General features: G+C 53.6%; 11 protein-coding genes across 11 annotated transcripts; 4 read left to right on the top strand and 7 right to left on the bottom strand.

Moving 5' to 3' along the window:
• Positions 1-50: 50 nt before the first annotated feature.
• Positions 51-2,199, bottom strand: N7474_007885 (glutamate--tRNA ligase MSE1; the record flags this gene model as incomplete). Its single annotated transcript, XM_057199295.1, has 7 exons — positions 51-657; positions 714-880; positions 934-1,191; positions 1,237-1,653; positions 1,713-1,750; positions 1,810-1,882; positions 1,942-2,199. 7 exons carry the CDS (start codon positions 2,197-2,199, stop codon positions 51-53), a joined length of 1,818 nt encoding a protein of 605 aa, XP_057049996.1.
• Positions 2,200-2,415: 216 nt separating this feature from the next.
• On the top strand, positions 2,416-3,813 carry N7474_007884 (putative DnaJ domain protein (Mas5); the record flags this gene model as incomplete). The annotated part of the gene is made up of 3 exons (XM_057199294.1): positions 2,416-2,418; positions 2,480-3,207; positions 3,258-3,813. The coding sequence occupies 3 exons, from the start codon at positions 2,416-2,418 to the stop codon at positions 3,811-3,813; spliced, it is 1,287 nt and encodes a 428-aa protein (XP_057049995.1).
• A 138-nt stretch (positions 3,814-3,951) lies between these two features.
• Positions 3,952-4,662, bottom strand: N7474_007883 (HAD family hydrolase; the record flags this gene model as incomplete). The annotated part of the gene is made up of 1 exon (XM_057199293.1): positions 3,952-4,662. One exon carries the CDS (start codon positions 4,660-4,662, stop codon positions 3,952-3,954), a length of 711 nt encoding a protein of 236 aa, XP_057049994.1.
• A 218-nt stretch (positions 4,663-4,880) lies between these two features.
• N7474_007882 (IlvD/Edd family dehydratase) lies at positions 4,881-6,893 on the top strand (the record flags this gene model as incomplete). Its single annotated transcript, XM_057199292.1, has 3 exons — positions 4,881-5,030; positions 5,093-5,464; positions 5,523-6,893. 3 exons carry the CDS (start codon positions 4,881-4,883, stop codon positions 6,891-6,893), a joined length of 1,893 nt encoding a protein of 630 aa, XP_057049993.1.
• A 209-nt stretch (positions 6,894-7,102) lies between these two features.
• On the bottom strand, positions 7,103-8,992 carry N7474_007881 (uncharacterized protein; the record flags this gene model as incomplete). Its single annotated transcript, XM_057199291.1, has 2 exons — positions 7,103-7,680; positions 7,735-8,992. 2 exons carry the CDS (start codon positions 8,990-8,992, stop codon positions 7,103-7,105), a joined length of 1,836 nt encoding a protein of 611 aa, XP_057049992.1.
• A 1,868-nt stretch (positions 8,993-10,860) lies between these two features.
• N7474_007880 (uncharacterized protein) lies at positions 10,861-11,394 on the bottom strand (the record flags this gene model as incomplete). The annotated part of the gene is made up of 1 exon (XM_057199290.1): positions 10,861-11,394. The coding sequence occupies one exon, from the start codon at positions 11,392-11,394 to the stop codon at positions 10,861-10,863; it is 534 nt and encodes a 177-aa protein (XP_057049991.1).
• Positions 11,395-14,088: 2,694 nt separating this feature from the next.
• Positions 14,089-15,036, bottom strand: N7474_007879 (class I SAM-dependent methyltransferase; the record flags this gene model as incomplete). Its single annotated transcript, XM_057199289.1, has 1 exon — positions 14,089-15,036. The coding sequence occupies one exon, from the start codon at positions 15,034-15,036 to the stop codon at positions 14,089-14,091; it is 948 nt and encodes a 315-aa protein (XP_057049990.1).
• Positions 15,037-15,589: 553 nt separating this feature from the next.
• N7474_007878 (S66 peptidase family protein) lies at positions 15,590-16,651 on the bottom strand (the record flags this gene model as incomplete). The annotated part of the gene is made up of 1 exon (XM_057199288.1): positions 15,590-16,651. The coding sequence occupies one exon, from the start codon at positions 16,649-16,651 to the stop codon at positions 15,590-15,592; it is 1,062 nt and encodes a 353-aa protein (XP_057049989.1).
• A 1,495-nt stretch (positions 16,652-18,146) lies between these two features.
• Positions 18,147-18,644, top strand: N7474_007877 (uncharacterized protein; the record flags this gene model as incomplete). The annotated part of the gene is made up of 1 exon (XM_057199287.1): positions 18,147-18,644. One exon carries the CDS (start codon positions 18,147-18,149, stop codon positions 18,642-18,644), a length of 498 nt encoding a protein of 165 aa, XP_057049988.1.
• A 314-nt stretch (positions 18,645-18,958) lies between these two features.
• N7474_007876 (acyl-CoA thioesterase) lies at positions 18,959-19,549 on the bottom strand (the record flags this gene model as incomplete). The annotated part of the gene is made up of 2 exons (XM_057199286.1): positions 18,959-19,421; positions 19,470-19,549. 2 exons carry the CDS (start codon positions 19,547-19,549, stop codon positions 18,959-18,961), a joined length of 543 nt encoding a protein of 180 aa, XP_057049987.1.
• A 422-nt stretch (positions 19,550-19,971) lies between these two features.
• Positions 19,972-21,637, top strand: N7474_007875 (pseudouridine synthase family protein; the record flags this gene model as incomplete). Its single annotated transcript, XM_057199285.1, has 2 exons — positions 19,972-20,211; positions 20,267-21,637. The coding sequence occupies 2 exons, from the start codon at positions 19,972-19,974 to the stop codon at positions 21,635-21,637; spliced, it is 1,611 nt and encodes a 536-aa protein (XP_057049986.1).
• Between the last annotated feature and the right edge of the window lie 315 nt (positions 21,638-21,952).

Raw genomic sequence — 21,952 nt, 5'->3', positions numbered from 1 at the left:
ATGATATACATACACCACTCACTCCTCATAGTCCAATCAATCAATGCAGCTCACCGCGAAGCAAGGGACCCCATCCAACTCCGATCCCCACCCTCCTCCGAAGAGGAAGAAGAAGATTTAGGAACCCTCCTCCCGACAGGCGGGACCAACGACGCCGTCAACGCCTTGGCATCCTGCAATCTGCGGACAGATTCATCGCGGCCGAGAATCGCCATCGTCTCGGGAATTCCAGGTCCCGGGGCGGATGCCGAGAGCGCCCAGCGAAGGTAGTGATAGAGTTCCTTTTTGAAGAGCTTGTTTGTTGCTGCTGACGAGGCGGAGTCCGCTTCTCCCTGTCCTTCAGAGAAACTGGCTACTGCGGAACCGTCATAGGAGGCAATGTTGGTGCGGTGCGTTTCGACGGTCCAGTGAGTGGGCGGGACGAGGGTTAGTGCTGCGGCAGCGGTGTGGACTGCTTGCATAGGAACTGCCGGTGTAGTGTCACTGGCGTTGGTGGGAGATGTGGAAGCTGGTGTGTAGGGGGGTCGGGAGAGTTGGGTGGTGAAGAAGGTCGAGTTGCGCTCGACGAAGGTCGGCGCGTCGCTGTAGGTTTTGGCGTCGGCGCGGAGCAGCGGTGCGATATACTCTGCCAGTGTCCTTTCCTGGAGGATCGGGCCTCTGTTTGGAATGTTAGGACGCCCGTGCTTTGGACTTAGATGAACTTGAAGACTTACAGGGTCTCTAGAGAATGCTTCTTTTCCACTGCTGAGCAGACGGTGCTCACCATCTGCTCGAATTCAACACCACCGGTCGTTGCGAAGCGCTGGGCGTGCGCTTTTTGCAAGAACCAGAGCTTCTCGAAGGCAACGACCGTGTTACCACGCGTGATTTTCAAGTTGAACTGGATGCGATGTCAGTGATTGCGGGATTGCTTCCGTGTTTGGGGGACCGTACAATCTGTTCCAGCTCCTTTAGGCTGAACACGTCCGATTTCTGAGTATGAGACCAGCCCAAGAGTGCGGCAAAGTTGACCAAAGAAGCCGCAAACACGCCTTGCTTGTCCTTGAAGGACGAGAGGTCGATGTCCATGTTCCGCTTGCTGAGCTTCTGCCCGGTCTTATCGACCAGGAGAGGGACATGTCCGAATCGTGGGGGCGTCCAGTCAAACGCATTGTACAAGGCCACATGCATTGGGGTAGACGGCATCCATTCCTGGCCGAGTCAGCATGAACGAAGATGCCCAAGAGAGATGCTTACCGTGCCGCGGATGACATGAGTGATTTTCATGCAGTGATCATCGACCACATTGGCCAGATGATACGTGGGATGGCCGTCTGACTTGAGCAGAATAGGGTCGTCGTACACTCGATCAATGAGGTCTAGCTTGCTGCTGTTGAGACGGTTCTGGCCCGTCTTGCCGTAGACCAGATCGTTGAACATGGGGTATCCCTCCACCTTTAATCGGACAACATGTATTTCCCCCTTGGATGCCCGTCCCGCGGACTCTTCGGTGGAGATATCTGCGCATTTCCGGTCATAGCCCGGAGCTAGACCAGCTTGACTGCGGTGTCGCGCGAAGGAATCGAGCCGTTCGGCAGAGCAGAAACACCGGTAGGCATGGCCATTGGCGATCAAGCCATCAGCATGCTCGCGGTATAGAGCTGTTCGTTCGGACTATGTCCCAGCAAACCATCAGTCAGGATTATTCGCGGCCGACACTGCAGGAAGCTCACCTGTCTATATGGACCGTAGGGCCCACCGACAATAGGGCCTGCCAACGAGTCAAGTTAGCTCAGTCGGATGATACTGTATATGCAGAAATCGACCAACCTTCGTCCCAGTGTAACCCAGCCCATTGTAAATCCTCGTACAGTCTCTGTTCAGCGCCGGGGATCGTCCGTTTCTGCGTCCATCATCAGCTCGCCGTCCCTCCACACGAGGATTGCGACCGCGCAAACGAACCTGATCGGTATCTTCAATGCGCAGCAGGAATTGACCGCCCGTGCGCTTGGCCAGCAGATAGTTGAATAGCGCTGTTCGCAGCGAGCCCAGATGGAGGTATCCCGTCGGCGAGGGCGCAAAACGCGTGCGCGCAGGCGTGTCGGGCAGGTTGGTTTTGGACTTGCGCACCTGTGCGCCCGCGGTGGATGCTGAGGAGCAGGTTCTGCACTGGATGCAGGTCCAGGAACGAGCCAGGAGCCCGCTGTAAGGGCGGCGCATCGTCGGGTGGTCTGTTAGTGAGTATTTGCGGAGGCTCGGAGGATCGGCGGGAAGGAAATTTCTCATCAATAAAACTTCCCCAAACACTTCCTCTTCTTCTTCCTCTCTGCGCCCCCGTCCCATCAGCCACATCATAAGCAGTAAGTGATCCCGCTGGATTCGAGGGCATATTTACTAATGCGTTTCTTACAGTGGTTCAAGCCGAGATTGATCTCTATGGTATGGCGTCGTTGCTGCCCAGACAAAAACACTGAACTGGCTGACTGACTCGACTGCAGAGGTCCTAGAGGTCCACCGCGGCGCCAACAAAGATGAGATTCGCAAGGCATATCGCAAGGTAAGACTGACCCTCGTAGGGAAACCCTGCAGTACTGATATCTGCCAGGCCGCGCTCGCGAGCCACCCCGACAAGGTCCCCGAAGCCGAGCGGGAAGAGGCTGAGGTGAAGTTCAAGTCCGTGCAGGAGGCGTACGATATTCTCTACGACGACGAAAAGCGCCACATCTACGATACCCACGGTATGTCCGCGTTCAACGGGTCCGGCGAACCTGGCATGGGCGGCGCGCCCGATCTGGACGAGATGCTTGCGCAGATGTTCGGGATGGGGGGTATGGGAGGTATGGGCGGGATGCCCGGAGGACGGCCACGTGCGAACCGGCCGCGGAAGAGCCCGAACGAAGAGCAGGCGTATGAGGTCAGCCTGGAGGAGCTGTACAAGGGCAAGACCGTCAAGTTCGCCAGCACCAAGAACGTCATCTGCAGTCTGTGCAACGGCAAGGGCGGCAAGGAGAAGGCCACGGCTAAGAAATGCTCGACGTGCGATGGGCAAGGGTACAAGGAGGTTCTTCAGCGCATGGGCCAGTTCCTGACTCAGTCTACCGTGGCTTGCACCGTCTGCAACGGTCAGGGCTCGTTCTTCAGCCCCAAGGACAAGTGCAAGAAGTGCAAGGGCAAGAAGACTGCGGAGGAACGCAAGATCCTGGAGATCTACATCCCGCGCGGTGCACGGTAGGCTCTCTTTTCCGGTCGTCTATATCAGAAATACTGACCCTGAACAGGGAAGGAGAGAAGATCGTGCTGGAGGGCGAGGCGGATCAGGTCCCGGACCAAGAGCCCGGCGATATCATTTTCAAGCTGGTGGAGGAGGAACACGCAGTCTTTACCCGGGCCGGATCGGACCTGAGAGCAGATATCGATATCACACTGGCCGAGTCCCTGAGCGGGTTCTCGCGAGTCGTGTTGAAGCACCTGGACGGTCGCGGCATTGAGCTCACCCACCCCCAGAAGCCTGGCCAGACCCTGTCGCCCGGTCAGGTTCTCAAGGTGCCCGGCGAGGGCATGCCGCACAAGCGCAGCGATGCCCGTGGCGACCTGTACCTGGTGGTGAACATCAAGTTCCCCGACGAGAAGTGGAAGCCGACCCCGGCGATGCTGGAGAAGCTCAAGGAGCTGCTGCCCAAGCCCGACAAGCCCATCGAGGCGGAAACGATTGACGAGGTCGAGTACAATCCGCAGGGCGACCTTAACGAGTTCGGGGCGAAGGATGGCCACGGGTCGGCGTGGGTGGACGAGGACGAGGATGACGATGAGCCGGCGCAGTGCGCGACTCAGTGATTTTTCTATGGCATAGACGGCGTTGGGAGTATCTTTCTTCTGAGTCTAGATGTTACTCAGGCCAATTCCACCCCCACTACTCTTTATCTTTACTGTTGTACCTTTTTTGACCTCACAAGAGATCGTACGTGACGAATGTTACCCCTGGCCTACCACTTGTACCAATTGTTCCACTTCCACCAACGAGTCAACCGTAGCATCTGGCTTCAGCTTCTCGCAATTATGGGCGTCACCATATCCGAAACGACACCAGACCGATTTCGCACCACCGATATTCGATGCAAATTGCAAATCCGCCTCGGTATCCCCGACCACGAAGACATCCGATGCATCGATGCCTTCTAGAAGCCCCCTGTCTCTGAGAGCCGGAACGAGCACATTGACATAACTCGCAGGATCCGGTTTCCTGGTGGCCCCCGGAGTTTTGTCACCGACAATTAAGGCCTCTGGTATACAATCGCCAAGACCAGCGTTGCTGAGAGCCGCTACGACTGCGGCAACGCCTTTATTACTCACGATGGCAGTGGGGATGTTGCGGCTCTGTAGAAACCGCAACAGATGCTGTGCGCCATCAAACGGCGTGACGAGTTGTTGTCCATCACTGGCGTAGAGCTGGCGGTACGTCGAGACCCATTCTTCTTTGTTGAAGGTGCTCGAATCGGGATGCAAGGCCTGGAGAGTATCTTCGAGTCCCATTCCACTGCCAATTAGTCGCTGCACTTCTGTTTCACGAGGCGAGTGCGTGGGTAGCAGCACTTCGAACGTCTTGGTGATGCTGTAGGCAATGGCCCGATGGGTGTCAAACAGCGTCCCATCGAAGTCGAAGATGATCAGCCTGGATGGTGCCATCGTCTGCAGGACCTGGTCGTGGTCAATGATAATAAACGATCGCGAAGGGGCCACGACTAACTCTTAAGGCACCCCCACACTCTCGACCCAATCACCATCGCGCAGTTTCAACAACTGCGTGGGATGCCGACGACCCGGAGTTGCTCCGTGGGGTTGATTCATTCATTCTTAATCATGGCTCGGCCCCTCAATTCTTCACTCGACAAATTTCCACGATCATGCCGTGCAATCCTCAACAAGCCTCCTGCGAGGGCTGTTCCTGCGCTGCCGCCACGGCCGCGCCGGTGAACATCGAAGACTGCGAGAGCGAGCTGCTCGCCCTGCGCCAGCGCACCCACGACTTGGAGAAAACCCTCGCCACCCTCAAAGTGGACTCCGACCTCCCCGCAAGGGCCGTAAGCTGCGCTCGTCGCGCTGGTTCAACATTGAGGATAATCCCGGCATGACTGCGCTGTACATCGAGCGCTACTGCAACTACGGCATGACGCGCGAGGAGCTCATGTCCGGCAAGCCGGTGATCGGCATCGCGCAGTCCGGCTCCGACATTGCGGCTTGTAATCGGCACCACCTCGAGCTGGCGAAGCGTGTCCGTGAAGGTATTCGCTCAGCCGGTGGTATCGCGTTTGAGTTCCCGACACATCCTATCCAGGAGACTTCGCGGAGACCGACGGCTTGTCTGGATCGCAATCTGGCGTACTTGGGCTTGGTAGAGATTTTGCACGCGTACCCGTTGGATGGCGTGGTGCTTTTGACGGGTTGTGACAAGACGACGCCGGCGGCGTTGATGGCGGCTGCTACTGTGGTGCGTTGGGGATTTTTGCTTTCTGGTCTAGACCTTACACTGACACCTTCTCCAACAGAATATTCCCGCAATCTGTCTCAATGTCGGCCCGATGATCAACGGCTACCTTGGCAATGACCGGGCAGGCTCCGGCATGGTGATGTGGAAGGGGAGAGAAAAGTATGCGACGGGCGAGATTGACCGCCAGGAGTTCATGGACTATGTGGCCAAGGGCGCACCCTCCGTGGGACACTGCAATACAATGGGCACAGCGTCCACCATGAATGCCCTCGCCGAAGCCCTGGGCATGGCCCTCCCCGGCTCGGCCGCTATTCCCGCGCCGTACCGCGAGCGAGCCCAATGCGCCTATGTGACCGGCGAGCGAATCGTCGAGATGGTGCACGCCGACCGCAAACCGAGTGATATCATGACCCGTGCGGCCTTCGAGAATGCCATTGTCGCCAATACCGCCATCGGCGGCAGCACGAATGCGCCCATCCATATCAACGCCATTGCCAAGCACATGGGCGTGCCGATCTCGCTCAACGACTGGGACCAGCTTGGATTCCAGATCCCGCTTCTGCTTAACATGCAGCCCGCTGGCGAATTTCTGGGCGAGGAGTACTACCGCTCCGGCGGTCTGCCTGCTATCATGGCGGAGCTGCTCGAGGCCGGCAAGCTAAATGCCAATGCATTGACCTGCAACGGTCAGACGGTGGAGGCGAATGTGCGCGGGAAGCAGACGTGGAACCGTGATGTTATCAAGGAATATAATAACCCGCTGATGGCGGATGCTGGGTTTGTGCATCTGCAGGGCAGCCTGTTCAACTCGGCGATCATGAAGACATGCGTGATCTCTCCGGATTTCCGCAAGAAGTTCCTCGAGAACCCATCTGATCCGAACGCCTTTGAAGGCTCCGTTGCTGTATTCGACGGGCCAGAGGACTACCACCGCCGCCTAGACGACCCCGCCACACCTATCGACGACTCAACCATCCTGGTCATGCGCGGCGCTGGCCCGCTGGGCTACCCCGGCGCCGCAGAGGTGGTCAACATGCACCCACCGGGACGCCTCCTACGCCAGGGCGTCGCCTCACTCCCCTGCATCGGCGACGGTCGCCAATCCGGCACGTCAGGCTCACCGTCAATTCTAAACGCCAGTCCCGAGGCAGCCGCCGGTGGGAACCTTGCCCTGCTGCGCGATGGAGACAGACTGCGCGTGGATTTGACGAAGCGCCGCGTCGATATCCTCATTGACGAGGAGGAACTCGCCCGTCGTCGTGCGGAACTCCAAAAGAATGGTGGTTTTGCTGTGCCGGAGAACCAGACGCCCTGGCAGGAGATCTTCCGCCGTGAGACGGACCAGTTGAGTGAGGGTATGGTGTTCCGCGACGCGGTTAAGTATCAGCGCGTGGCGCAGAAGTGGGAGGAGCCGAGGCATAATCATTAGACGAAGTTAGGCAAACAGAGCAAGTCTATCTTCGTTTCATCGAATACATGTAGCCGTGTTTGTATACGCAGAATAGGACCAATCGTTCTTACACTGTACAGAAACCAAATAAAATAGATATATACAACGATCCTCATCTCTTTGCACGGCCCTGCCGCATCTTTTATACATATCAGCACCCATAATGACACGTCCAACGCAAACCCGACTTAAGACGCCGGATTCTTGCAAGTAAAAGGCGTCAGAGCGGACCCAGCAAAGTCCTCATGCATACCAATAACCGACGCCCAAATACCCAGACCCGCCGTTCCCAGCGCAGCCAGGAAGTAAATGACATCAAAGGAGTTGAGAGCAAACTGCTTCTTGAACCCTCTCGCCCAGCGCTTCCAGCCCGAGTCAACGCGCAGAGCCTGGCCCGTGTGCGGATCGAAAACCTCGCCGGGCAGAATGGCGTCGTTCTGCACGCTGTAGCCGACGCGCAGGAGTGGGGGGAAGGTGTAGGAGAACTGGAGGATGCAGGCAGCGCCGACGAAGGAGGTGAGGTTGCTGATTTGGGGGATGGCGGCTGCTACAACCCAGGCAAGGACCCAGTAGATGGGTACCAGGGCAACCCAGAGCCATTTGCCGAGGCGGTGGTCCAGTGGAGGGAGGTGGAAGACGTCGCGGAGGACGGCCGAGTAGAAGATCTTGATGCCGATGTTGCCATATAGCAGGGCGGCGATGGCGCCAGTAATGAAGGAAATAGCGTTACCTAGGGTCTGGAAGGCGTAGGCTGAATGCGGGATGCCTGTATTCTTTAGTCAGAAACAGATGGAAGAGAATGATTGTGACGGAGTCTTACCCTGGTAAGATGGGTTGTAGGTGAACTGGCCCTGGGCACTGTAGACAACCATGCCGTTGATCAGGTAGCACGCATAGATAAAGATCTCAGCGCAGATAAATCCCTTCCAGAAGTCCATGGGCCGGCGCATCTCGGACATGAGCTCGTTGAACAGCGTCGCACCACCATAGGCGAATACGCAATTCATCAAGCCATTGACCCGGTCATAGAGCGTCGTGTGGGCGGGCCAGTTGGCGGAGGTCTCGATCGGGCCCTTGGGGATTTGGTAGGAGGATTGGACGGCCTCGTAGTTCGGCGGATACTGATGCACGACGACCATGGTCATTATGATGACGACGACGTTGAGCCAGATGGCGACGTTGGCCAGCCACGACAGCCGCTGCAGCGTGCGGATCTGGCCCAGCAGGAAGCCGATCAGCATGAAGATGACCTCGGCAACGATGAAGCAGAGGTATCCATTGCCGCTCTTGCCTTGCGCCATCTGCGCCAGACCCTGGCCGTTGCTCACGATCAGAAGGGTGACGTTGAGGAAAAATTGGAAGCTCTGGAGGACGTTGACCAGGATGCGGGCCCAGTGACCGTACACCCGGAAGGCAAGGTCACCGTAGTTGCGCATGGGGAAGCGCGTCGAGTCCAGGCCGGTGTAGATCTTCCACAGTTGTAGACCCGAGTAGCAGGCCAGGATGCCGAATACGGTGTACAGGGCGAATCCGGGCCCGTAACCCATCTGACTGATTGCCCAGGGGACATTGGTCGGCCCCAAGATATCCGTGGTGATCAGGTAGAAGATCGAGCCCCAGGTTGCCGTGCGGGACGCTCTCTGCGCCTGTTCCCACTCGGACTCGGTAACACCATGGCCGTCTGTCTCGACATCCGTGTCGCTGCCAGCAGGCGCGTTCGCAGGAGTGGGATTCGACTTTTTTTCCGACTCAGTTGGAGCCGGATCTTGGGCCACTGTATCTATTTCCGGGTTGGGCTTCTGGCCCAGCATCAGTTTGCCCAGCTGCGCAAAACCGGCATTATCGGTGCGAATGTGCTTCTCCACCTCACGCGACCGCTGGGCCCAGAAACGATACTCCTCGAACATGATACTAGAATCCACGTAGATCGACTGATGGCCGTCCAGTACGGGAGGCGGGATCTGGTGAAGCCGATCTTCTGGGACATATTCCTTCGAGGTGCCGATGATATCGGCTTCCTCGCCCAGTCGGGCATCCGCCACGCCGCCGAGGTTCGCCGCCGAGATATTGCCCGCCATTGCTGCAGAAAGAAAAAAAAAAGAAGCGGAGTGCAGATCCGGGGAGAATATCAAGGCAAGCGAGTGAACAAACACAAAAAAAGAGGGAAAGAGAAGACCAAAAGACAGGGGGCGTGGAGAGGGAGGCAGTAATAATATGTGTCAGGGGAATTGTGTTCCATTTGGTTAATCAAACCACACCGATGGTGGAGCCGTCCATGTGCCCGGCGGCCACCGGACGAATACAACGTCGACCCATGACGAAAACACCCATGGACAGCCAAGCAAAAGCTTGTCTTCTCCGCATCCGACGCGATCCCGGCACCCGGGTAGCCCGGATTACCCACTTGGTGTCTCACTCGTTTCAGGTATCTGTCGCATAATGGCGGGTATTTTGTGCTGGCTGCCTGGCGGCGTTGCATCTTGCGCCATTGCATGTTTGTGTCGCATAAGCATACGAGTATGGTTTGGTGGTACGCTCCCCCGATTGATTGGTCGGCACGGGGGCCACTCCGACTTGGGGGCGAGTATATCTTTTTCGGCGGCGTGTTATTGTGGCCCCGCAGGAAACCCACAAGGGCTGATTAATCGCGAGATTCCCCAGTGAATTGATCGTGTGTTCATTTTGGACCTCGGCCCGTGGTCATTGATTGAATATTGTCGAAATGAGGTAGACACCTTCGATTATGCTGAGGTTGAAGGAGAGCTGCTAGGTCCCGGTGGCGTCGATGTTTGATTCAGGCTAACCATGTCCAGACTAGGTACGGACAGGGGTCAAAAGTCTTAAACCCGCCCGTCCGTCTTTAGGGCTAAACCCGCCGGGCTTGACCATAGATGTCTTTGGAATATTATAGCAACGCCACATGGCGTAGAAGGCTAGACTCATTGAAAACCACACTGAGCCTCCATAGACTGCCCCAAAACGACTTGACTCAATTCCGTAACTCTCTACAGTCCTTCCAGCCGGTACAACAGCTCCAACTTCGCGGACCGCTGCAACAGAACATACCGCTTCACAAACTCAGGCAGCCAATCCCCATCCTGTACTTCACATGCCGGTGTACAGGCACACCAATATATAGTCTAATTCCTCGAGCGTGCGTTGCCTGATTCATCTTTGTCAGTAAATTCCCGGAGTGATGGCGCAATTGACGATACCCGCCTCGAGATGTCACGCCCTCACCAGCGAGAGTGGTGAGGGCCTTCCACAGTCTAATCATATTTCAGTCTAATGATAACCCTCGCCCCCCTCCCTTCTACCTTATTATTCCAACCACCAGGATGTCAGAAAATTCTAGGATAGTGAGGATCGAATGACTAATACCTTATAAGCATAACAAGTGTAAATAGTTCTGGCCCTGAGCGCCTATTGGCATTGGGAGGTGGCCTGGGAGGAAAAAACTAGACAATGTCCTCCGAGCGAAAGGCTCCCACGACCGAAGTGTCAGGGCTGATCATACAGTGCTGCGATCAATGTAAGGGAATTGTTTACTCAGTCTAGACTGGCCCGTCAAATCGTGTAAGAAATAAAACCAGCCCTCGCGTCTTATCATATGGGTGGCGGACCCTCGTATGTAGAGTTTTGTAAGTGCCGGTTAGAGACTATAATCTTTTGCTATGCCATTGTACGCCCTGCCGCAGTCCCAATCCATACCCATTGACGGGATATTCTCAAGTCCAACCGATATCAATGGCTCAAACCAGGAGGGACCTCGGTTTTCCACTAGCTAGGTAGTAGCGACGAGCATACTAAACATGAGAAGTACAAAAGGAAGGAACATAGCCTTTTATACCCGTAAACAAAGAAGCAAATACGGCGGAACATGCCCATGAAGGGGAAGTGTCTGTAATGCCATGAAGGATATCAGATCGTGCCACCCGACGACGAATTATTGCGGTGTGCCAAAAGTGTTAGGCCAGTTATTAATGTCCGCAACATATGTCGGGAGTTTGTCTAAGGAGTCGTAGCAATGGGCAGTAATACCCAGAGGGCCTTTTCTCGGTGGCTTTGAGCCCATCAGTTCTGGGGGAACCACTACCTGCTTTATGTGCTGGTATTGACGACCAAAGACCGTGGAAAGCCGAATGGTTTTGCCTGGCTGCGGTGCTCCGACGGACTCGATTGCGTCGTCGATAACTTCCTCATCCATATTAAACCATACCTTGTTATCGCAACTGTCGAATTCGGGGACCCAGGCTTTAGCGACTTTGTCAAAAGCAGGCTTCTCTGCAAAGACGACACAGTACCTTGAATTGGAAAAAGAAAAATCATTAGTCGGGCTATACCAGTATGCATGTGTTTCACAGAGCTTAATACCAATCCCCATCACGCCCTGGCCAACCTCCCGGGTTAGGTGTAAGATATGCACCTGCACCAAGTTGCGCGCCTCCCCTTGACCCTGACCAAACAAGTGTTCCGGCATCGTTATATATATCGGCTTGATCCTAAGTTCCTGGGAATCAATATTATATCCCACCTGACCTGAAGTAAAAGGCTCTAGAAGTATGAAGTCGGGTGTTCTCTTCTTACTTTGCTAACGGTCCTGTACCCGATAATGATATTTTGAGTAGGTGCAGCTCCCACTAATCCAAGAAAAATGGCTAGCAGGAGCGTTTTCCATATAATAGTCATCTTGACGATTGATGAAAACAAAAATTTTTGAAAGAAAGCCCGGAAGTGTAGGCTCCGGGAAGGAAAGATGGGTGATGTCGCGGATAATGGCCACAGCAAGTACTTTTTACATCAATCATGTGGCTTAGTCCCCATTAAATTGCCATTGTTTCCATATTTATCTCTTGTTTACACTGTACACGACTGTAGAAATATTCTGCTAAGGGATCTTTTGGCCCCAGTTAGTCCACATAGTCCCTACTAATCTAGCATGATGGTGTTTCATGATATCGTCTTTCAACCAGTTTATCACATAATTCGTGGGAGAATATTAATATGTCTTTCCAGCACTTGGTATACAATGACTGGTTAATATAAGTGTGAGGCTTTATGGCTAAGGTTGTCTATAAGACCTGAGCGCTGGTGGTCGGGCCTAAAGTCGGGTTCCAAGACCTAGGCTAGCGGCCAAAGCTGGGGACCAAAGCTGGAGGCCAAGGGGGGGCCAAGGGGGGCCAAGGGGGGCCAAGGAGGGCCAAGTAGGGCCAAGGCCGCGGACCTATGTTCGGGGCCAAGGCCGGGGACCAAGGTTGGAAGCCAATGACGATGGTGACCTGACTGATATTGCTAGTTGCGTATAAAAACTACTCTTGAAGGTGTGCAGCGAAGGGCATATGCAGAAGTCTCTGCGTTGAGCGACACAGGTGTGATGTACATACGCTGTACACTTTGTTTCCTCGTGTGAAAATTTTATGACATAATTGGAGGTCCAATAAAATCCAGCCCCTGCCAGGGCCTTCATCGCCATTCCTTGTCATCGTCAGCAGTCAACATCTTACAATCAATCCTTATTCTTACCTTCTCTTTCTCCATTGCAACTTATTATCTCAGCCCTATGCGATCACCAATATGGCAGTTCCTGAACGGCTCTCAGACGTGACCTTGATTTCCATTCTATGTGGTGAGACCTGGTGGTGGGACTCAGATAATGAAAGCCATATTATCTTTCACCAGAACGGTACAGGCTTGGTAAGCTGATATATAACCAAACCATCGTCAGATCTTTAACAAAACAGTAGCTTGTCGCCCGTCGCGAATTTTGTCTGTTTATCGTCGCCGAGCTCAAGTGGGTACCTCAGAACCAAGAGCTACTGAGCCAAACTGTCAACAGCAGCAAACATCGTTCATATCCCCAAAATTTAGGACAGTTGAAGCTCGAAATCTGTCTCACAAAATATCGCCCTCCGAAATTGGGATGTGTTGAAACAGAGGAATACTTAATGAATGAGGCCCTGCTTACCGATGAAGCCTTTACGCCTCGAAATTACATTCTCACCATTGAGGAAGGATCTTTTCACACCTTCGATGATGCAAAAATAAAAAAGAGACGCGGGGTTGCTCCAAAATACCTATATCGGCTGAGATTTGACCAATCACCCTATCCTTCGCGCGAACAGTGGAAGGATCCCACCGGTGCCCCGGATGCATTAAGGTTCTGGGAATGGAGGGATTTCTGTGCTATTAAAAAATCAAATCAAAGTGCTCCTGGTCCACAGGGAAAGATATCCCTTGGTTTAATACGCAATATTTCGAAAAAAATCTGGCACTGAACTACATCTGAGCAGTTCTCTGACGCTTTGCCACTGCCACTGGGAGAAGTTGGTAGCTAGGTAGCATCAACGAGCATACTGAATATGGGATGGAAGAGGAAGAAACAGAGGAAGGAGGAGAGGCAGCCTTAAAAACAAAAAAGTCACATAATGCAGCATGTGGTAACAAACATGTTGATAAAGCAGCCTTTTGTCACGACGGTCACAGATGATACTTGATCCAAAAAAGCTAAATTTTTTTAATTTACATTTGCATTTGCAGCCAAAATGAAGAACTGCTCTACAAAGTGGAATCGATCCTTCGAAGATTATGGATAGGAGTATCAAAAGCGAGTAGATGAATGTAAGACCAAAGCTATCAACTCTCAACAGAAGAAACATATCGCGTACCTGGCCTTCGAAGGCCTAGATATTAATAATTGAAAAGCAACATAGCCTTGGTGTTCATGGCAAGGGCAGGCCAAGAACTGGTAGAGGTGAGCAAGAAACAGTTCCATGCACCCTTTGCGCATGGTTCAGTAGTGCTGATTTGGACTTTAGTTTTCTCCACAAATAGTGCACTCACATTACTCATCGTTCGAATATAGTTTCATATGTTTGTTCACGAAGTGTCGGCTGAGAGACCCAGAGTTCTTGAACTTCCGCAGTCGTTCACTTTCCGGCAACATTGGATTTCCAAGGCAGATAAAGCAAATTGTTGGTCTCTCTTTTGGAGATTTGACGCAAACCGAAGCGATGGCGTGAGAAAAGGCATCGTCTTCTGCATCTGAAGAAACTGCCTTCTGCCTTCTGGGCATGGGAGCAGCTGGCGGCATATCGGCAGTATCGGCGGAGCGCTTGTGTCATACGGGGCCGTGAGGGTGCACCCTCTTCTGCACCACAGACGGCAACGACTGCATTTATTGCAGTACTCCGAGCGACTTTGCCTCTCCAAATCGGAAGCGCAAGAGTCTCGCTGAATCACGTCCACTTGGAAACCACGAAGTAAAATACATGAGCATGCGACCGACAAGAGGAAGCTTTTCGGTGCCTGGTAACTGTACAACAGGAACAGACTCAGCCAATTTGAGATGTGGATGAAGATCTTCCAAGGCCATCGGGTCGTCAATGGAGGATTGGAATTGGGTCCCAGTCTCGCTCACAGCTTTCAGTGATTCTGGTCGATTGAGCCATTTTAGCGTGGCAGAGCTCACACTCTCGAACAACATTTCCCCTTCTGAAAATGTCTGGGAGATCCGTTGCAAAAGCCCTCTCGCATCTTTCTCCGGTAGATAGGCCAGCAATCCTTCCATTATAACTAGCACGGGCCCGGAAACTTCACCAATATCTTGCATCCAGTTCTCATCAAGAACGTCAACGCCAATAAGAGAATAGTCTCGCCCAGGTAAGGACAGGGGCTGGATTTTCTTTCGAAGCTCAATGACTTCTGGTAAGTCAATATCGCTCCATCGAGTTCTCTCGCCCCATTCGACCCGTTGCATACGGCTATCAAAACCGCACGCCAAATGGAGAACAGTCGCGTTGGCGTTATTCTTGAGGAATGCCGCTGCCCATCGATCCATTTGGCTTGTCCTCAAGGCAATGCCGCCGTTTTTAAAGGGTGTCAGAGACATCGCATCAACGTCAACCTCGATTTTCTCCAAGACATCTTTGGCGTATGGATCGCCGAGAATGGGCTCAGGGAGGTTATTGTCATAGACGCGAGCAATAAGAGGTATAAGAAGAGTCTTTGCAACGCCATCGAGTTTAATGGTTATCTTCTCATTGTTTCCAGTTTGTTGGCCGGAGAGCGGGGTGATTATATGTTTAGGGCAATCAGGTGCCTCGTTATCGCAAGCAGTAGCCATATTGTCTGCGGAGAGCTAGCCCTGCCAGCCAAGGTCAAATAGATTCCACGCGGATGATCGAGCGGGACATATTAACTATTTAACAAATCGGTCGTCGCGTTGTTGAGCCTTGGAACTATTTATGGTGGCCTTGGCGCTGCATCAGACCAACACCGGTTACTGCGGCACCCGATAGCGGGATCCGCCACGTATGCCCTCGGGATGGCCAAGTTCCGAGCGTATTGCACACTTATAATCGGGACCATGATCTCCTATAAGCAAACGAATATACGTCTAGTCTGCCCTGAAACGAATGTAGTGAGAAAACGAGAACTAGTCACCGTGCTTGTACGTGCGCGTCCGCAGAAAAAAAAAAGATCTTGTCTACGTGAGGGCTCTATTGCCACGTTGCAACGAGAGTAGTTGCGGTTTGACTTTCTTGTTATGCTGTTGTAAAGTAAAGTAGTGAGCTCTCCACTCATATATAGGAATCAATCACCGCAAATAAATAAGCTGAAGCCGTACTGTGCAATATGGAACAGAGAGACTTCTCTTAACGCCTACTGTCCAGTGATCAAGTCTGCACTCCAGGTTCCATGATTTTAAACTCATCACTATCGGAATCTAGACTGACGAGCGCGCCGATGGGTAATGTCAGAAGTGGACTTGTGTGACCAAAGTCGACGTTCATCAAAATCGGCAATTCATCCTCGCGACTTCGACCGACAGTAACATCAAACACCTCCTCAATCACACTAGCAAGCTCTTCCTGCATACTGTCATCATATTTGTATCCTCGCCCGACAACCAGCCCACTAATCTCATACAGCACGCCAGACAGAGCTAGATCAACAAGGTTATTGCGGAACTCGCTCACCGAGTACGGAAGCTGCATATCATCGCCCATCGCGGACTCGAGAAATAGAATCTTGCCTTTCCAAGAGGCAGGAGCGTAATTCGTTGCCTGAAGTCGCACCACACAGATTATAGTGCCCCCGTATAGATGTCCAGTGGCTCGACCATTCCGGACCCACCGCCATGACGGTGATTCACCAACTTCACGCGGTTTGTCGGACGCCTCATTGCCGAAAAAGAAGTCGCTGTGTTCCACTGAGCAGATAGGCGATCGAGGAAGGGGTCCCACCGGATTGCCTGCCTCACTCAGCACATGTAGAAAGTGGTCGATTGTGAATTGCATAGGGGTCGGGAAATCAGAGAGGTCCGTGAGAACGCTCGGTCCGTAGAACGTGCGCAAGCCGGTTCGAGACTGAATCGCATAATGGAGGAAGGTGGTGTCGCTGTAGCCGACGAAGATCTTGGGATTCGAGCGAATAAGGGAATAATCGAGAAACGGTAGCATCTCATTAGCATGCGAGCCGCCTATCGTGCAAATAATGGCGCCGATCGTATTATCGCGGAAGGCAGCATGGAGCTCCTCGCATCGAACGCGAATAGATTCTGCAATAGTAGTTGTGGCTACGCTAGTGAAGAAGATCTGCACGCGGAAGCCCAGAGATTCTAGCCAAGCTTTCCCTCGCGCGAGAGGAGTGGGCAACAAGTCATTTAGCCGTGCGGAGGGCGAGACAAAGGCAATTGTGTCTCCCTTTTTCAAAGCCTTTGGGATTATTGTGTCCATTGCGGTAGGCCCTGAACTGTAAGAAGGTTGCGTGAGCCAGGGAGGAGGAAGTGGTTAGGGAGCTGATCTCGCAAGCGAGAGTTCTTGTATAGACAAGTACCGAGCTGGCCAACGGTCTCCAAATGTGAGATTAAAGTGTCTGACTTCGAAACTATCTGGATTACCCCTATTTACATGACTTCTCTACACGGAGCGCTTATTAATCATTCGGTTTAGGGGCTGTTGGTTAGCGCCATATAGATGTATGATTTCTTATCACCCTCTTCATTACATCGTTCCAGGGCCGATGCGCGCGCCGCGTGCGTCCTCGAGTAGGCACAGAACGGGTTATTTAGGCGCTATCATATGTAGTTTAGCGTATCATGTGTAGGGTTTGAAGGAACAATCCTGTGTTTCCGACATGAAAGGCAATAAAGGTCGTACCTGGCCAGGTGAGGCGGCTCACATGACCCAATCACATGATCAGAAGCGAAGGAGTCCGGTGTGGCTGGAATAGAGACTAGACAATGTGGCAGTGTTGGTATGACTACATATGATTATTCCTATTTTTATCTTATGACCGTGACAATTCCATTTGATGATGATGATTCTACGGAGTAGAGTTTTACAATTACGGGAAGTCAGGGTTGCGGGTGCCTGTCCTCCGTCAGCTAGGGAATTTTCGCTCACCACTACTCTCCGAGGGAAGTCTAGACGAGCTCCGGCGCAAGCCCAAGAATGACACCACCATTGAGAGCTACATACCGCCCACGGTGTGCAAAGCGAGGATAGCCGCAGCATGTCTCGCCCGGTCTCGCCCCGGAGGGATCCGTCTGGGCAGAGACTATAGAAAAGTTTTCAGCGCTGATGACTCGAGGACTCCACCACTTCAGGCACCAACTACGCCATGTTTAAGGCCCTTGAAGAGATCAGCAGGGACGCTAGCTCAGCTCGAGGGACTTCCCGTGCCAAGACCAGCTTAAAAGGGAAGTTGGAAAATCCTGTTTGGGCCAGAGCTCGGTCGGACCCGCCATGACCCATACCGAGGGGAGGGTTTTGGTGGCGATGCGGGTTTTTCTGCGGCGGTGGACACACAATCCCTTATAAAACCCAATGGTCGCCATTTAAGTTTCAGGTACCCTCTTTGATTCTCGCATTGCCAGCAACGTTCCGTCTCTACATTCTGCAGCTGCAGTTGTGCGGTGATAGCTGCAAGGTTATCTCGCACCTTTTGCCACACCGCAACATCTATCATCAACCACTCCCGGTCCCTGATCAGAGCCCGTGCCTAGGAGCTCTGGACAATTGTTCTTATATTTAAGAAGAGCCCCTCTCCATTGAGTCTGTCTGCCGCAGACAGACGTGTTTACAATCTCTTGGATCGATTGATCACAATTGCCCGTCATGGACGTTGACCTTTAACCCTCGTTTCGGTCGCTTCGACTCTTGTACTTCCGTGTTTTGTTCCTCGACCTTTTTCTACCGATCTGATACTACACACCTAATTCACCGGACAATGGCTCCCAACCTTTTCATCTGCCTCCGCGCCGTCTTCTGTCCGATCTACTGGTTCCAGAATGGCGACCGCATCAACGGCGCGGTCAACCGCGAGCAGCACTGGGAGACCCCCGTGCCAGGCACCTACAAGTTTTTCCCCGGAAAGGGCTGGCATCTGATCCACCGCGACGGCGGTGACCATGACGAAAAGCTGCCCGCCCCGCTGGTTTACTGCCGTGTGCTCCACCGCTACATGTTCGAGTCCGAGCTCGAGGACCGCTGCCGCTGGTTCTCGGCGCCGCTGCACCGAGGTGGGCGCCCGGAGCAGCTGCGCTTCTTCTTGCTGGATGATGGTGTCTCGTGGGTTGCTGCGTGGGATGCGCAGGACTGCTTTATTCCCGGGCCCTATCCGAAGTGGTGGCTCGATGAGGATGGCGAGACTCTGCACCGCGGCGCTTCGCCGCCGACCAGTGCCAATGTGTCGAGGTGCAACAGCATTGTTGCCAAATATGATTAAAGTGTCTCTCGGTACACTGCCTTCCGCCATACTCTACGATTCTGTGAGAAGCGTTCAAGCGTGTCTACTGCTCTCAAAAGTGCTTGTTTTCGGATCTATTTCAATCTTACGATCATGGTGTTGGGATTTCGGGTTTTATACACGGTCATAGATTAATTAGACTAGACCTTTCTTCTCAGATGATCTCTGAGCCTACAATCAATTGCACTGCACTCATAGCAAACTCAATGGCTGTCATGTTATATCCAAAGACTTCTCGCGTCTTGCTAGACTTATCTACAATCAATCATTCCGGACGGCGGTATACAGTTCCATCACAACTTCGCATGCTCCTGCGGCCCAACAATCAACTTTTCCAAACCCTTTCTCACCCCCTCGGGCATGCCCCCCTTCCCAACACGCATCGTCTCCCGCAGGCAAAACACATGCGTATAAGTGCCCACCATCTTAACGTCTTCTTCGCCCTTGCGGAACACGCCGACCTCCCACGTCACACTGGACGAACCCAGCTTGACGACCCGGAGGCCTACTTCTAGGGTATCCGGGAAGCGCACGGAGGCAAAGAAATCGGCATGTGTCGACACGATCAGCCCGATGTGGTCCGTGCCGACGGCCAGCTTGCCTTGCTGCGGCGACGGCGCATTCTTTTTCTCGGTGGGGTTGTTCACGCTGAAGGGGTCCATGCCGCACTCGTTGATAAGGTAAGTGTTGGCGATGGTGTCGAAGAGGGCTGTGTAGACGGTGTTGTTGAGGTGGGCGTACATGTCATTGTCGAACCTGGAGATTGTTAGTTAGTTGCTCCATGACGGGCATGATGAGGCTGACCATCTTGTCTGGTGCACTTGGTGATAGCCATAGTCGCTGCGCTGGCGGCGCTTCTTGGCCTCGTACTCTGGGGGAGCCATGATATGGAGAAGAGAGTGTATTGAAGTTGGGAGTTCATCTACACTACCATTTCCCGAGGACGAGCTGGACCGAGGCTGATCGGCATTAGGTAAGCTTGGGCTTATGAGAAGAAAAAAAGAATGTCATGTACATTAGTATCATTGACAATGACAAGGAGAATAGATTTGATTATCATAAGCCCCTGATTAGAGTCTCTGTTCTATCCTTAGTTGTACCCATAGAACATGTTGTTCCTTACCTCCGATAAGGGATGGACCTGATAACCGCCAACTGAAACTTTTTTTTTCCCTGGGCCGCGACCACTTCTTTTCACCAACCACGACAATTGCATTCTTGCAATCTACTCGACTTCCTCCCCCTGGCTCCGTCGCCCCGTATCACAGCCTACCTCCTTCGGCGAGGCAGGCTTCCTCCGCCACCCATGGCTCTCGCCAACATCGACACCACCACGGTGCCCGCGCCCGACCCCGTTCAAGAAACCCCCCATGTCGCCGTGACTCCCTGTGAACCGTGGCCGGCGCCCTATTACATGGAGCGCGGTCTGCGTCGCGTCCGCCCTTACCACTACACGTATAACACCCACTGCAAGGAGCGATGGCGGGGTCGAGAACTGCTAGAGATCTTCACTTCGGAGTTTCGGGACCGGAAGCCAGCATACTACGTGAGTTTTTGTCGGGAAATTGCCACCAGTATCAAGATTAACATATTCCCCACAGAAATGGGCTCTCGAAACCGGCCATGTCGCCGTCAACGGCAAGCCGGCCGGCCCAAACACGGTCATCAAGAACGGCCAGGTCATTTCCCACACTGCACACCGACACGAGCCGCCCGTGACCGGCCTGCCCGTTGGAATCATCCACGAAGACGACGACATCCTCGTTATCGACAAGCCGGCCGGTGTACCTGTCCACTCCGCCGGCCGGTACCACTACAACTCTGTGGTGGAGATTCTGCGCTCAGAACGCGGCAATGAGTGGGTGCCGCGGCCCTGCAATCGGCTCGACAGACTGACCTCGGGGATTATGTTCATTGGGAAACACCCCAAGGGTGCCGAGAAGATTTCCACTCAGTTGGCAGCGCGGTCCGTGCAGAAGGAGTATGTCGCCCGTGTCAAGGGAAAGTTCCCAGACGGCGTGGTGGTGTGCGACCAGCCCGTTATGCAGGTTAGTCCGAAGCTGGGCTTGAACCGCGTCCGGGCAACGGGCAAAGAGGCCACGACGAAATTCCGCCGTCTGGCCTACTATCCTCCCTCCGCGGCGGCGACCACCGCTCCCGCAGAGACAATTGCTTCCAAAACCGCCACGGGCGAAGCCCCCCGCGCGGCTACTCCGCCACCGGCGTTCTCGAACGAAGCGGAAGGCTACAGTATTGTCCACTGCCTGCCTCTGACGGGCCGCACGCATCAGATCCGCGTGCACCTCCAGTTCCTGGGCCATCCGATCACCAACGACCCGATCTATTCCAATCGGCGCGTGTTTGGTCCGGACCTGGGTCGTAACGAAACCACCGCAGACCGCGACGAGGAGATCATAGAGCGATTGTCGCACATGGGCAAGACGGAGCTGCCGGACACGATCAGCTACCGGACGCACCTTACCGCAGCACCAAATGTGCCGCCGGGCACAGACCCGCTCGTCGTGGAAGAGATCATGTCGCGCGAACAGGCGGCCGCAGCAGAAGCCTACGAGAAGCGAAAAGGCGAGCGGCTGTCCGGCGAGCTCTGCGACGTCTGCGGCACGGAGCTCTACTCGGATCCAGGCGTCCACGAGCTCGGAATCTTCCTACATGCCGTCGCTTATGCGGATAAAGCTGGTGAGTGGGGCTACCGCAGCAAGATGCCGAGCTGGGGGTTGCCGCCGCCGGGCTTTGATGGGCCTACTGAAGTCCCGGACTGGCAACCTGCAGCGGATGGTGAGGAGACTGTCATCGGCCATGGAACTGTGCCCCACGGTATTGGTGAAGATCTGGTCGAGGGACAACCGAGACCTGGATTCAGTGGCCCGCTTCTCGTGGAAGGGGTCGGTGTTCTACACATCTCGGACTCGCCCCAGGAGCCGTCGGAGACGGTGCCTGCCGCGTCGTCTTGATGTGTCAACGCCGCTCAGAGCTAAAATTTTGCCTTAGAGCGCTTTGGGCTTAGCGCTATGTTTTGCACGCATCATTTTGGTCGTCTTGATGTGTTGTTTGAATTGGATACCATGATCATATCATCATTTCTTGGTGCAATTGGAATTGATCGCCAGATACCCCTGTCATCTGAGAATATTTCGTTCATTTGCATGCATGAGGTTATGTGTGGATATTTTGCATAGTTGATCGTGGATTCCAGGAGCGTTGTCTCTCCATAGATCAGATCACTTTTGTACTTGAGGGTTGGTTTCGTTTATGACATAGATATATCG

This window comes from Penicillium riverlandense, assembly GCF_028828495.1.
Source record: "Penicillium riverlandense strain IBT 135883 chromosome Unknown utg000007l_segment0_segment0, whole genome shotgun sequence".
NCBI lineage: Eukaryota > Fungi > Ascomycota > Eurotiomycetes > Eurotiales > Aspergillaceae > Penicillium > Penicillium riverlandense.
The sequence above is the reverse complement of the archived record's forward strand: the minus strand, read 5'-3'. Positions and strand labels throughout refer to the sequence as shown.